General features: G+C 40.3%; 1 protein-coding gene and 1 pseudogene across 1 annotated transcript; one reads left to right on the top strand and one right to left on the bottom strand.

Annotated features, from left to right (window-relative positions):
- Positions 1–484, bottom strand: LOC142450779 (small EDRK-rich factor 1). Its single transcript, XM_075552735.1, has one exon. It carries the CDS (start codon positions 407–409, stop codon positions 221–223), a length of 189 nt encoding a protein of 62 aa, XP_075408850.1. The 5' UTR covers positions 410–484; the 3' UTR covers positions 1–220.
- Positions 485–3,397: 2,913 nt separating this feature from the next.
- Positions 3,398–12,698, top strand: LOC142451378 (zinc finger protein RFP pseudogene; annotated as a pseudogene).
- Positions 12,699–13,318: the final 620 nt, after the last annotated feature.

Raw genomic sequence — 13,318 nt, 5'->3', positions numbered from 1 at the left:
TTTCTTTTTTTTTTTTTTACATGCATGGTTAGTGTTTTATTTTTGGAAGAATGGTTCTAAAACATCACACTAAATCAGGTTGAAAGGTAAAGTTTAAAATAGACCGTTTTATAAGGATCAGTTATAACATATGTAGTGATGGTTCACGCTACAAAATCTTGATCTCAGCATATGATACACTCGTTGGCAGGAGCACCAGGGATTCCAAACCAGCCAGTCATCATTTTCCTCTCGTCTGCATAGACTTCTTCTCGTTAGCTGCCTTCTGCTTTTGTTGCATGATCTCAGAATCCCTCTGCTTCCTCTGAGAAGCAGTCAAGCTATCCTCTTTTCTTTTTCCCTTGCTAATCTCCTGGGTTTTCTTCATGTTTTTCTGGCGGGCAAGTTCTCTTTGATTTCCACGGGCCATGCCGACCACAGGGACAGAGCGACTCGGAGAAGCAACGGTTCCCTCGCACGCACGGCCGCCGTCACCACCAGCCGGTCGGGCACATTTCTAAGCTTTATTATTTTCTTCCATTCAATTATTGTTTTCCTTGATAGTTTCCTTCAAGTTGGTTCCAACTCAGTACAGAACAAAACATATAACAGAAAAAAATGTTGCCCAATCCTTTCAAGCATCCTGGGTCTCATTGTCTGTTCTTTTTCTAATTTATTGAAATGTATGCTTAAATACCTCTTCTGTAAGCATTTTAAGACGCAACTTTCCTGAGGTTAACTTCACAATATCTTATTGATTTTTCTAAAATCTCCCCACTAAATTTCTGAACGGTCTTCCATTTTCTCCAATCTTGGTCTAACAAATCTATATGCATAAATCTATATACATAAACCATTGATTTTCTGGCCACTGTCTCCATCAGTGTCGGTCCCTCCTGGTAGCAACGCCAGATGATTGCACACTCAGCTTCCATTCTTTACCATCCTCTTTTGTAGCCATCATGGCTGGGAAGGAGCTCCGGGAAAGACAGACCAAGTCTGCCCCAGTGGTTTCTAACCAGTGAATGCTTTTACACTTACTGTCTGTCTTTAGCCAATGTTTCCTAATACATTAGTTCCACTTTTTTTCAGTTTAATATTTGTTTTGGAGAAAATCCCCCTCATGCTGATTCTTAGCATGACCAAAGAAAGGTTCTTCCCCTGATGGTCTGTGTTTCTTCAAATCATCAGAAGTAATGATTTATTTAGTTCTGGCAAATGCCTGGAAATGTTATTAACCTAGGGGAAAAATTAAATATATTCTTAAATATCTTCTACAATCCTGATAATGAAATTTGAACTGAACTGAAAATTTGAGCTGAAAATCCACAGATGGGGGAGGGGTGTTTTTATAATATATTGGGCATATTTTCTTCCTCCTTTCTTATAAATTTCTTTTATATTATACAAGTTGTAGGTTCTATATCTAATTAATTTGCCCTGCAATCACCTGAGCGCTGTGGGTTTCTATAGATAATTATTACATCAATCTGATACAAAGCACCCCACTTTATGCCCAAGCATTATTGAAGACAATTCTTTCATTAGATTGTTCCTTCTGGTTGGACACTGCAGTCTGTCGTTTGTTGTTCTCTTAACTGAACACTTAAAAAAATCAAGCCATAAATTCTCCAGATTTGTAAAAAGCCATCAGAGCAGAAATAGCTTCACTCGCCACTTACTATTTTAGTGTTTGGACTTACCCATCTCTAAAAGCTTGTTACATCTTAAAAGCTTTCAGAACTTTACATTTCATTAAGTAATTTTTGCTGCTGACTAAGGAACGGCTTATTTACACACACAGCAAGACATGCAATAGCCATATCTTTGGAACTCTAAGTGGTACCGGTAACATCCTTGCTTTTAGCATGAGGTGATTTGCAAATAAAACTGCAGAGGCATACCTTGGAGATATTGCGGTTCAGTTCCAGACAACTGCAGGAAAGTAAATGCCACAGTTAAAGTAAGTCACAGAAACTCTCTTGGTTTTCCAATGCATACAAGTTATGTTCACACTGCACGACAGCCTATTCAGTGTGCAATAGCATTGTGAAAAGTTTAAAAAGTTGTGGGAATTATAAAATGTGACACAGAGACATAAAGTGAGCGGTTGCAAAAATGGTGCCCAGAGTTGTGATTAGTAAAGAAAAGGGCAGTGAATCCAACCATGCTTATAGTTAGTTGTCCATGTGATCCCCCAGGAGATACTGTCTCCTATGTTCTGACGTCCAGACAAAAATAGGATGGGTGAGAGATACCCTTGATTTTATGGGACTTACATTTGAATATGACAAAGAGAAAATAATCGATGAAATTTTATTTAACTTATCTACATAATATCAGGTAGTGGGAAATGATAGAAAGAAATATGATAATAAGACAAACAAAAACTGGGCAGTTTTAAACAGGTGAAATGTGGTGAGTGGTCACCATTTTTAAAAGCTGTTCTACGATTGACATGGACAGAGAATGCAGAAGGAAAAGAGCAGCAGCCTGACAGTAGCTTGAGAGAAGTTGCAGAAATCCCGGCGGAGAGGGCCATGGTGACTGCCGCCCTGCGGTGGAGGTGCTAGCAATGGTTAATTGGTTCAGTATAGGCATTTTGAAAAAGTTTTCATTTGTAAGAACGAATACATCACTTTGCCTTTAGTTATCCATCTGATAAATGAAATAACCACTCCTGATTCATTGGAAGAGAATGAGGTAAATGTTCTCACTTATTTATATATCCATTTATTCTCCAATTAATAGGATGACGTATGTAAAGGAGAATTTTAAATATCTAAGCCATAGACTCTTATGGTACATTATTTATTCTTGCATCTATTGCTTGATCTGCAGGTATGGCAACGTCAGGGATATGCAAAGAAGGGAATCGCAAAAGTTACTCTGAGATTCCAAATGTGTGATTGGAACAATGGTTTAGGATCTAAGAAAGATGGACGTTATCATGTTTCCCAAATATGCTTTTTTGCTGAAACTATTACTATTAGCAATGTGAGTGTGGGAGAGAGGAGCTGGTTAAACCTTAACACACCTTGTTACATGCATTACGATTAACTGGGGGTGTGTTCAAATGAAGGGGCGGGGTTAGAGCAGCTCAGTAGCTACAGAAATGCTGAAGTCGCTGCGACAATAGGTGCAGAACCTGGAAGACAGGTTGCATTCACTGTTACACTGTCATAGAATCGTTCAAGCTCATCGCTACCGAAAGGTTTAATCAGTTGCCTTTCTTTTATAGGTAAAGTGCTTACTTTAAATTTCATACTGACATGTAAATAGAAGATAAAGAAAAGATCATTTCTTCACAGTTTATGTCTAAAATTAGATAAAACACTTTTGTTGTGTTTGTTATTAGTCGAAAAAATAGTTAAGGTGTTGGTATACAAAACACATTGTCGTTGCTAGTGGATAGGCAATGGAGCCCCACAAAAGAGAAGTAAAGGAGAAAGAGTATATTTTAAAAAGAGAAGAAGAGAAAGAAAGTATTTCGTGTTGGAATAAGAAAGCCATTGGCAACATTGGAGAGAACAATTTTGGTGGAGTGGTCATGATAGAAGCCAGATGGCAGAAGGTTAAGGCAATAAGGAATGGAAAGGAAGGGAAAGTCTCAGTCCTTGAAGAAATCTGGATTTAAAAAATGAAGAATGAAAACTGAATGATTACCAAGGCCAATTGAAAGGTTTGCGCGCATGCACACACACACACACACACACACACACACATGAACATATTTGAAGGAATTGCATACATGAAGGGAAGGGGTTGGTGTGTCAATCTTCAGATTTGTGATGTAAGAAATTGTGAGTCTCCTAATGAATTTTAGTTATTTGCTTAGTTATCAATCTTTCTCAATGTACTATGAGCTCCAAGTGGGTAAATAAAGATCCTCGTTTCCTCTGTGTGTTCTCAGAGCTTATTGCAAGACTTGGTATTTACTGGGAATACCAAAACCTTTTCTTGAAATGGACTAAATTCAAATAGGAGTGTTCCAGATCAGAAAGCTGGATTGAAGTAGGGGTGCAAAAGAAACATCGAATTGTGGCAAGAAGGACTGTCCAAAAAAATAATAAGAGTCAGAATAGACACAGACCTGGGAATTTGAGCCAATGTTTATAGACTAGAGTGAAATCACCAAGAGTCTGAGATTGAGGCTAAAGAAGGATTCAGGCAAGAATATAGGGAATTTCCCTACCTTCCTCTCATTAACTGATAACACGCACAGAGAACATACCACGATGGAGATCTGGTGATAAATGCTAGGTGATATTGAGGCAATGATTAACCCATTGCAATCCCATGAGACAATATGTAAATGCCTCAGAATTGTTTTGACTGTATTTTTGTAGAAGAAGATTACTAGGTCTTTCTTCCATGGAGCCACTAACTGGGTATGAATCTCAATCTTTTCGGTTATCAGCTGAGTGCTGAACAGTTAACACCACCAAAATGCCTTAACAAAGAGAAAGAACACTTAACACAGTAAAGCACCTTTATCTAGTTGACATTCATAGTGTTGCCTTTAGGGGCCATCAAGTGGGTTCCGACTCATATCGGCCCCAAACACCACAGCATGAAGTACTGCCTGGTTCTGCATTATTCTCACAATCGTTCCAAGGTTTAAGTCCATTGCTGCAGCAACCATGTCAATCCCTCTTGCTGAGGGCACTTCATCTTTTTTGTTGACCCTGTACTATACCAAGGAACTGGTATCTCTTGACCACATGCACAAAGTATGGGAGAGGAAGTTTCACCACCCTCGTCTCTAATGAACATTCTGGCCATACTTCTGGCCAGAATATATTTTTCCAGAATATATTCTGGATAAATATCTTTGTTTACAAGTATAAATATAACTTCACATTTAAGATATGAATTGACATGTAAAGAATACTTAAATCACACTATGCAATATAAATTATTTTCCGTCACAGGGGGCCATTCACCAAAATATACCATGTGCTGGAATATAAAACAAGTCATAATAAACTAACCTGTGGTCACCAAGTCAATTCTACTCAGAGTGACCCTACAGGACGGGGCTGGATTTTGGGATTCTGAGAATGCAGACTTTATCAGAGTAGAAAGTCATGCCTTCCTCTCTTAGAGTGACTGATGGTTTCCACTGCTGACCTTGCAGTTTGCAGCCCAATGGTCCAGCATTATACATATGTTTTTGAACCCAAAGATTCAATCAAAATCTATTCTTAAATATATCATATCATTTTATCAAATATTTTAAAAATAAGCTATGCACTTCTAAATATTCCCTGGTTCATAAGTATATCATATGGGAAATTGAAAAATATTTTTAATTGGACAAAAATGAAAATATACCTTTAAAGCATTGTGAAATGCAGCCAAAGGAGGGAAATATGCAAATTTAAATCACAGTAGGAAAGAAAGGTTTGAAATCAATGATCTCAACTCAAATCTTAAGGTGTTAGAAAAATATTATAAAATTAACCACATAACAAATAAAATATAATAATTCATAGAGATAAGATTGTGAATCAATGTAGGAAAAAATGAGAGAACTCAGCAAACTAGTACAGCTCTTAAAGGATCAGTAAAAGTGATCAACCTCTAGCAATACTGGTTAATACAAAAAGAAGCTCGAAGCTATCTAATAATAATAATTGCAATCTCACTGCCATAGGGTTAATTGTGATTCATAGTGACCCTAATTGGACAGACTATCACTGCCCATGTAAGTTTCTGAGACTTGAACTCTTTACAGAAGTTTTTAAAAAACCACATATTCCTCCGAAGGACCACTTAGAGTTTTCGAATTACTGACCTTGTTGTTCACAGTGAGATGGGTAACTCACTATGCCACCAGTCTGAAGCGACCAGTATCAGACATAAAAAACTTACAGATGCAATCATACAGTTGTTGTTGTTGTTGTTAGGTGCCATAGCGACCCCATGCACAACAGAGCAACAACACACCGCATGGTACTGTGCCATCTTTAACCTGGTTCCCCTGGCTGATCCCATTGCTGCAGCCACAGATTCAGTCCATCTCTTGACAGCCTTCCTTTGTTTTGATGCCCCTTCATTTTACCCAGCATGATGTCTTTCTCCAGGGACAGGTCTCTCCTGGCTCTGTGTCCACAATATGTGCGATGAAGGCTTTCCATCCTTGCCTCTAAAGAGCACTCCAGTCTTACTTATTCCCAGGCAGGTCAGTTTGTCCTTTCACTAGTCCTTTAGTGGGTACTTCCTACATTGTTCTCCAGCTCCACCACTCAAATGCAACTTTCATATTCATAGGAGGCTATTGAAAATATCATGTCTTGGGCCAAGTGCACCTGAGTCTCACTTTGCAAGAATCTAAAGAAGAATTGTGTACCGGATTTGCACAATATAAAATGTTTTTGATCTCTTGATTTTTGTTTCTATAAACATTGAGTGTGGATCCAAGCAAGGATGGAATCCTTGACAATTTCAAACATCTTTCCACTTAACATGATGTTGCCTTTTGGTCCATTTGTGAAGACTTGGGTCTTCTTTACATTGAGTCGTGCACCATGCTGAAGGCTGCAATCCTTGACCTTCAGCAAGAAATGCTTCAAGTCCATCTCACTTTAAGGAAGCAAGGTTGTATCATCTGCACAAGGCAGATGTTAATAAAAATTCCTCTAATCCTGATGTTACATCCTTCACATAATCCAGCTTCTGATGATCTGCTCAGCATCCAGATTAAACAAGTCTATAGAGAGGATACAACCCTGAAACACATCTATCATATTTTTAAACAATGCAATATCAGTTCTATTTGCACAACTGCCTCTTGCTCAATTTAAAAGATCCAAATGGGCACAATGAAATATTCTGGAATTCCAATTGTTCTTAAGATTATCCATAGTTTGTTATGATCCACACAGTCGAATGACTTTGCATAGTCAATAAAACACAAGTAAGTATCTTTCCGGTGTTCTCTTCTTTCAACCAAGATAATCTGACTTCAGGAATGATATTGCTTGTTTCACGTCTTCTTCTGAGTCCAGTCGGAACTTCTGGCAGCTCCCTGCCTTTGTTCTGCAGCAACTGTTTTTGGAGGATCTTTAGCAACATTTGCTTAAATGTGACATCAATGAGTCATATTTGTTTGGAATGGGCATCAGTAGCTGCCAAGTAGCTGTCTTCCAGATTTTTAACATAAGAAATGATTGCTTCTAGTATGTTTTCAATTGGTATTTCAATAACACAGTAAAAATATTATTAACAATGATCTCAAAATAAAAATTATATTTTAAATGAAATAGATCATTTGAGAGCACAATATAACAAATTTAAAACATTTTAGTACTATATAAAATTATTCACGCAAAATTAATTTCAAATATATATATAGTAACCTTACACATGCAAAGAAAACCCCCAGTGTTTAAAGAATAAAGCTTAACTGAGAGCATAAAAATTATGAAGTTTTTCAAAAACAACATCATTACAAACATAAAAAGGGAGGCTACAGGATGAGGGGGAAGTGACTATATATTGACACATATCATTAAATAATATAATTAATATAATATAATATAATAAATATAATATAATAAATATAATATAAAAAATAATCTGGAGCCTTGGTGGTGCAGTGGTTATGCATTAGGCTGCATTTGACCAAGCTAGCAGTTCAAAACCATGAGCTGACCAGGAAGTAACGATGGGACTTTTTTAGTCCTTCAGAAGGTTGTTGTCTCAAAACACACAGGGGCAGTTCCACCCTGTCCTAGAAGGTAACTATGGGTATCAACTGGATTGCACTGAGTTTGCTTTGGGTTGTTTTGTTTTGAATACACATATTAGATAAAGGATTTGTATCCAGAATACGCAATTTCTACAACTCAAAAAATGCAACCAGTAAAACTTTTGGATGAACCAACTTCATCAAAGAACATACCCAAATAGTCAAAAGCACATGCAAAAAAAACATGATTAGTCATCAGCAAGCCCAATTTGAACCCCAATAAGTTATTTCAAATCTAATAAAATTTAAAAATCTGATAGCATCAAATATAGGCTAGAATGCACCACAACTGAATTTATATCAATTGCTAGAGAAACTATAAAAATATTTAGAAAATTATTATTTTCTTGCAAAGTTAACCCCCCCCAATTGAATTTTTGTATCACCTTCAAAGTACCCTCCATTAGACGTAATACATTTTTCAAATCTCCTATTCCATTCTTGGAAACATTTCCCAAACTCATCTGGATGGCTGACAGTAACCTCCCCCCAATCCCTTTTTTATATCATCACCTCTACCAAATCATCCAATGGTGTCCTTTCAAGTTTCTCTTCATATATGGAAACGAAAAGACGTTGCATGCAGTGAGGTCAGGTGAGTCAGGTATGGGGGAGTCAGGTATGGGGCATGAGAGGAATTTTTTTTGGCCAAAACTGGTGCACTGAGATGGCTGCATGAATAGGTATATTGTCATGGTGACAAAAGCAGCCCCTTGTCTGTCATAAATCAGGCCTTTCTTGTCACTCACTGTTATACAATCTTTTCAGAACCTCTAAATAGAACGCTTGATTAACAGTTTGTCCTGGTGGAACAAACTCCAAACGCAGTATGTCCTGGTGGAACAAACTCCAAACATATTTTCATATGTTCAGGAAGTTAATGGTCGTCTAGAACAAGGTTTATCATCAGCAGACGTTTCACCTTTTTTGAAATACGAACTCTACTCGCACACTGGAGTTTTCCCCATAATACTGTCCTTCTAAGCTGTGTTCAACATCGCAACAGTTTCTGCGGCATTTTTTCTGAACAGTAAAGAAAATTTCACAGTGACATGCTGTTTTCTGAATTCAAGCATCACAAAAAAAAAGGTTCTGTCAAAATTGCTTTTATGAAAAAATTCAGGGACCAGAAAGAACCAGGTGATGCCACGGGGCACACTAACTCAGAATGAATTGCTGGATGTTTGCCTAGCGGGAAAAATGCGTACTACAAAATGTAGTTCATTGAACTAATGTTGATTATACTGATGTCAAACTCAGAAAAGCTGCCTGATAGTGCTTGCTTGCCTGCAGGTTTTATGAAAGCATATTGACACTCTTTTTCTATAGCATGAGTGAGAAGGTTGAAAACAGCACATTTTGGATAGTGGTAAGCACTTAACCATTTGTGCTGCAGGTGATTTTGTGTCAAGGGGAAATAAAAAAATTGTGATGGTAAGACTAATATCAAACTTTTAACAAACCTTAAATCTTTCCAAATATTTGAAACAACACAACACAATTAAAGGAATCCTGCCCTAGATAAAACAATAGTGTTTGCATCAATCAAGCATTTTGAGGAAGCTTGGAAAGACCTCATAGATTAGGCAAGAGAGTGACGACAGTCGGCCTGAAAGAATGAAGAAACAGATTATAGTTCAGAAACTGTCACAAAGGGGACATAAAACACCACTGAGGTTAGAACTACAGAAGCTGGGCACTCAGACACATTTCAATTTGAGCATTTTCAATTTGAGCAAACACGCTTTCTCTGCAAGTTCTCTGCTTAGCGGTTGCATCCTGCTGACACCTTACCCTCTCCATCCTCCTGATGACACCTCACCCTCTCCATCCTCCTGATGACACCTTACCCTCTCCATCCTACAGACACCTTACCCTCTCCATCCTACAGACACCTTACCCTCTCCATCCTCCTGATGACACCTTACCCTCTCCATCCTACAGACACCTTACCCTCTCCATCCTACAGACACCTTACCCTCTCCATCCTCCTGATGACACCTCACCCTCTCCATCCTCCTGATGACACCTTACCCTCTCCATCCTACAGACACCTCACCCTCTCCATCCTACAGACACCTTACCCTCTCCATCCTCCTGCTGACACCTCACCCTCTCCATGCTCCTGATGACACCTCACCCTCTCCATTCTACAGACACCTTACCCTCTCCATCCTACAGACACCTTACCCTCTCCATCCTACAGACACCTTACCCCCTCCACCCTACAGACACCTTACCCTTTCCATGCTACAGACACTTTATCTTATCCATCCTACATCTCTAATCTTCCCTCTTCAGAATTATGCCCCACCCCTAACCAAAGAACTTTAAAAAGGAATGTGACTTAAGTCCATTATGTGTATCCTAACTGCTGTTTTATGTTATATAATTTGAAGAGTGAAAAATGATATTGGGAATGGTTATAGAAATGGAAATGCCACATTCAGAAGTGTAGACCAAATGGAGGCAATTGCCAGAAGCAATGTCAACTTTTAAAAATATTTCTTAAGCTCTTAATGATCTGGTAGTAAACATTTTATTTACATTCATCTATATTATGTGTGCACTAACAGTAGTATCTTTTCCTAAAATAATACTTTGAATATGCCCATAAAAATATAGAACTTGGCAAAGTATTTAACTGATCACCAGCCTCTCAGTGCCTTCTGCATTCTTATTATCGATATATATATATATTGGCTACTGGGTCAGATCCCCCTGCTCTAAAGTCCAACCTATCTCACCGTTGATGTGAATAGACACAGAAGTCAGCAGTTCCTGGAGGCACTAGAGTTTCTAATGAGAATAAAATACATGGGGTAAATGGTGCTGTGGACAGTACTATTTTTTATCCACTATCATTAGCAAAGCATATGAATTTCTGTTTGTTTTTAAGGGAGGAAACAAAAAAGGTTCACAGATGAATATCATTTATACCTAACACTCCATCTTCCAGGGATAGTTTGATCAGTTTATTATCTTTGAAAAACACAAATTACATTTTCCATACAACAGAAAACAGTTTTGTCCCAAAGAATAAAATCACACTTCATTTATCAAAGAATTTCCTCCAGATGCGTATCTTAAAAAATACATATATGGTACATATTAGTGTTCAACAATTGAGACAATAGTCTGCAACCTTTGGAAATTACATGTGAAATTTTCTAATATTCACCCAAATTCAAGATTCCATGGCCCAGCCATGTACTTTAATGTTTAAGAGCTATATTTATAAAAATATAATTGTGGAAAAGCAACCATGATTTTTTAAGTGTTTATAATATTTATTTGATTAAAGTGAAATAAAGTGACCGTTATCTTTGATGTTGCCTCTCTTTGTGGATGTTAAAGGGAAATATTGCTGGAGGAAGGAATTATGAGTATTATTTTTCTGCTCAGAGTCACATTATTGTTGGGGTCATATTGGGTGCACATGTGTTAAGAAGATAACTGTGTGTTTACTGAAAACAGAGACTGTTTATTCTCACATTCTTCATGCCTAGTATATAAGGGTAAATTAAAAAGTAGTGCTACAAAATCATAAAAATCTTTAATAAACAAATATATGGAGCTATCATATCTATTCTTACCCCTTATCTAAAAGCCCATGATGCTCCACTGCGGTCACATCTGTTGCTTGTGCCTCGCCTGCTGCTGAGGCAAGGCTGAGACCAACGTGTCCTGCCTGCAGTACCGGGAGACCTTTCCGCAGCGGCACATGTGGCCCAACCGCCACCTGGCAATGTGACCCAGCTGGTGAAGCAGCTGCGTACTGAGTGGCCATCAGGCCCGGTGGTGAGATGGGCTTGTGCTAGAAGCACCTGGAGTCCCTGAAGCTATACAGCGAGGAGGACCAGTTGCCCATCTGCGTGGTGTGCGAGCGCTGCCATGAGCACCGCGGCCACTGCGTGCTGCCCCTCGAGGAGGCGGTGGAGGGCTTCAAGGAGCAAATCCAGAACCTGCTGGACCATCGACAAAGAGAGAAGGACTTCAAGAAGAGACGGCGGGCCCAGGGGGAGCAGACCCAAGTGGAACTTTTGAGCCTGACTCAGACGCGGAGGGAGAAGATCGTGAAGGAGCACCGGCAGCGCCTCCTGGCCCGCCTGGAGGAGCTGGACAGTACCAATGGTCCATCACCCAGTTCGCCCAGCTGGAAGAGAAGCAGCAGAGCCCACCAGGGAGCTCCTGCAGGACAAGGGGACACATTGAGCAGGGCTGAGAGGATCAGGATTCCCGAACCCTGGATCACACCTCCAGATCTTGAAGAGAAAATCCACATTTTTACCCAGAAATGTCTGTTCTTGACCGAGAGTCAGAAAAAATGCAGTCGGATATGGGGAAAATCTAAGAATTGAGAGAAGCCCAGTTACACTCGGTGGATGTGACTCGGGACCCAGACACGGCCTACCCCAGACTCATCCTCTCTGACAATCTGTAGCAAATGCGCTGCAGTTACCTGCAGCAGGACCTCCCTGACAATCCCGAGCGATTCAATCTCTTCCCCTGTGTTTGGGCTCTCCATGTTTCCTCACTGGGAGACATTATTGGGAGGTAGAGGTGGGAAGTAAAGCCAAGTGGACCATAGGTGTCCGTGAAGACTCTGTGTGCAGAAAAGGTGGAGTCACCTCAGCCCCCCCATATGAATTCTGGGCTGTGTCGTTGTGGTAAGGGAAGGAATACTGGGCTCTCATCTCCCCAATGACTGCTCTCCTCCTACGGACCCCTGTCCAGCGGGTGGCGATTTTTAGGACGACGGTGCTGGTGAGGTCTCCTACAATGTGACTGAGAGCTGTCACGCTTTTACTTTCTCTCATGCTCCCTTCTGCGGCCCGTGCGGCCCTACTTCATTCTGAGCTACTCGGGAGGGAAGAACGCAGCCCCACTGATCATCTGCCCCATGAGTGGGATCGATTGGTTTTCTGGAAACCCCAGTCATTCCATGGAGACCTCCCCTTGAAAGGAGATGAACTTGGGCCAGGATGACCCGTGACCAAACTCCAGCCCAGGCACTTGGGAGCTTCTTGTCTTGCCATTCTCTGTCCATCACAACTGGCTAGCCTTACCACCCTCCTGCGCTGCAGTGGACGACAGGCTGTCCGTACGCTCCACTGCACTTTCCCACTCCAGGCAAATTTTAATGAGAAGTTTCAAGGTTGCCCAGAAATAAAAACCAGACGTCCACCTCCAGTGTGTTACCCCTGTTGGTCTTACACAGTGCTGGAGGGACTTAAGGAAACCAAACCACTGCCGTCAACTCCCCCTTCCCCCCTCCCCCATGATATGGCAGGGAAGAAATGGACCCATGGGTTTCTGAGACTCGCGCCTGCCAGGAGTGGACGGCCTCGGAGATGGGGCCACATACCTGTTCCTCCCGGGCTCAGCCGGCCTCCTTAGGTTCTGCCGCACACAGCGGTCATGGGCACATGCGACGTTCTGGGAACCCGTGCCCCCTTCCAAGAGTCTAGTGTGGAACTGTGAGGCTGTTGGCATGATGTCTGATATCCCAGTTTCTCCTTCTGGCAATAGTACTTCTCTCCCTGATTCCCCAGGTGCCTGTTTGATTAACTCCATCGGAGA

The sequence above is a fragment of the Tenrec ecaudatus genome, chromosome 6 (assembly GCF_050624435.1).
Source record: "Tenrec ecaudatus isolate mTenEca1 chromosome 6, mTenEca1.hap1, whole genome shotgun sequence".
In the NCBI taxonomy this organism is placed as follows: Eukaryota; Metazoa; Chordata; class Mammalia; order Afrosoricida; family Tenrecidae; genus Tenrec; species Tenrec ecaudatus.
The sequence above is the reverse complement of the archived record's forward strand: the minus strand, read 5'-3'. Positions and strand labels throughout refer to the sequence as shown.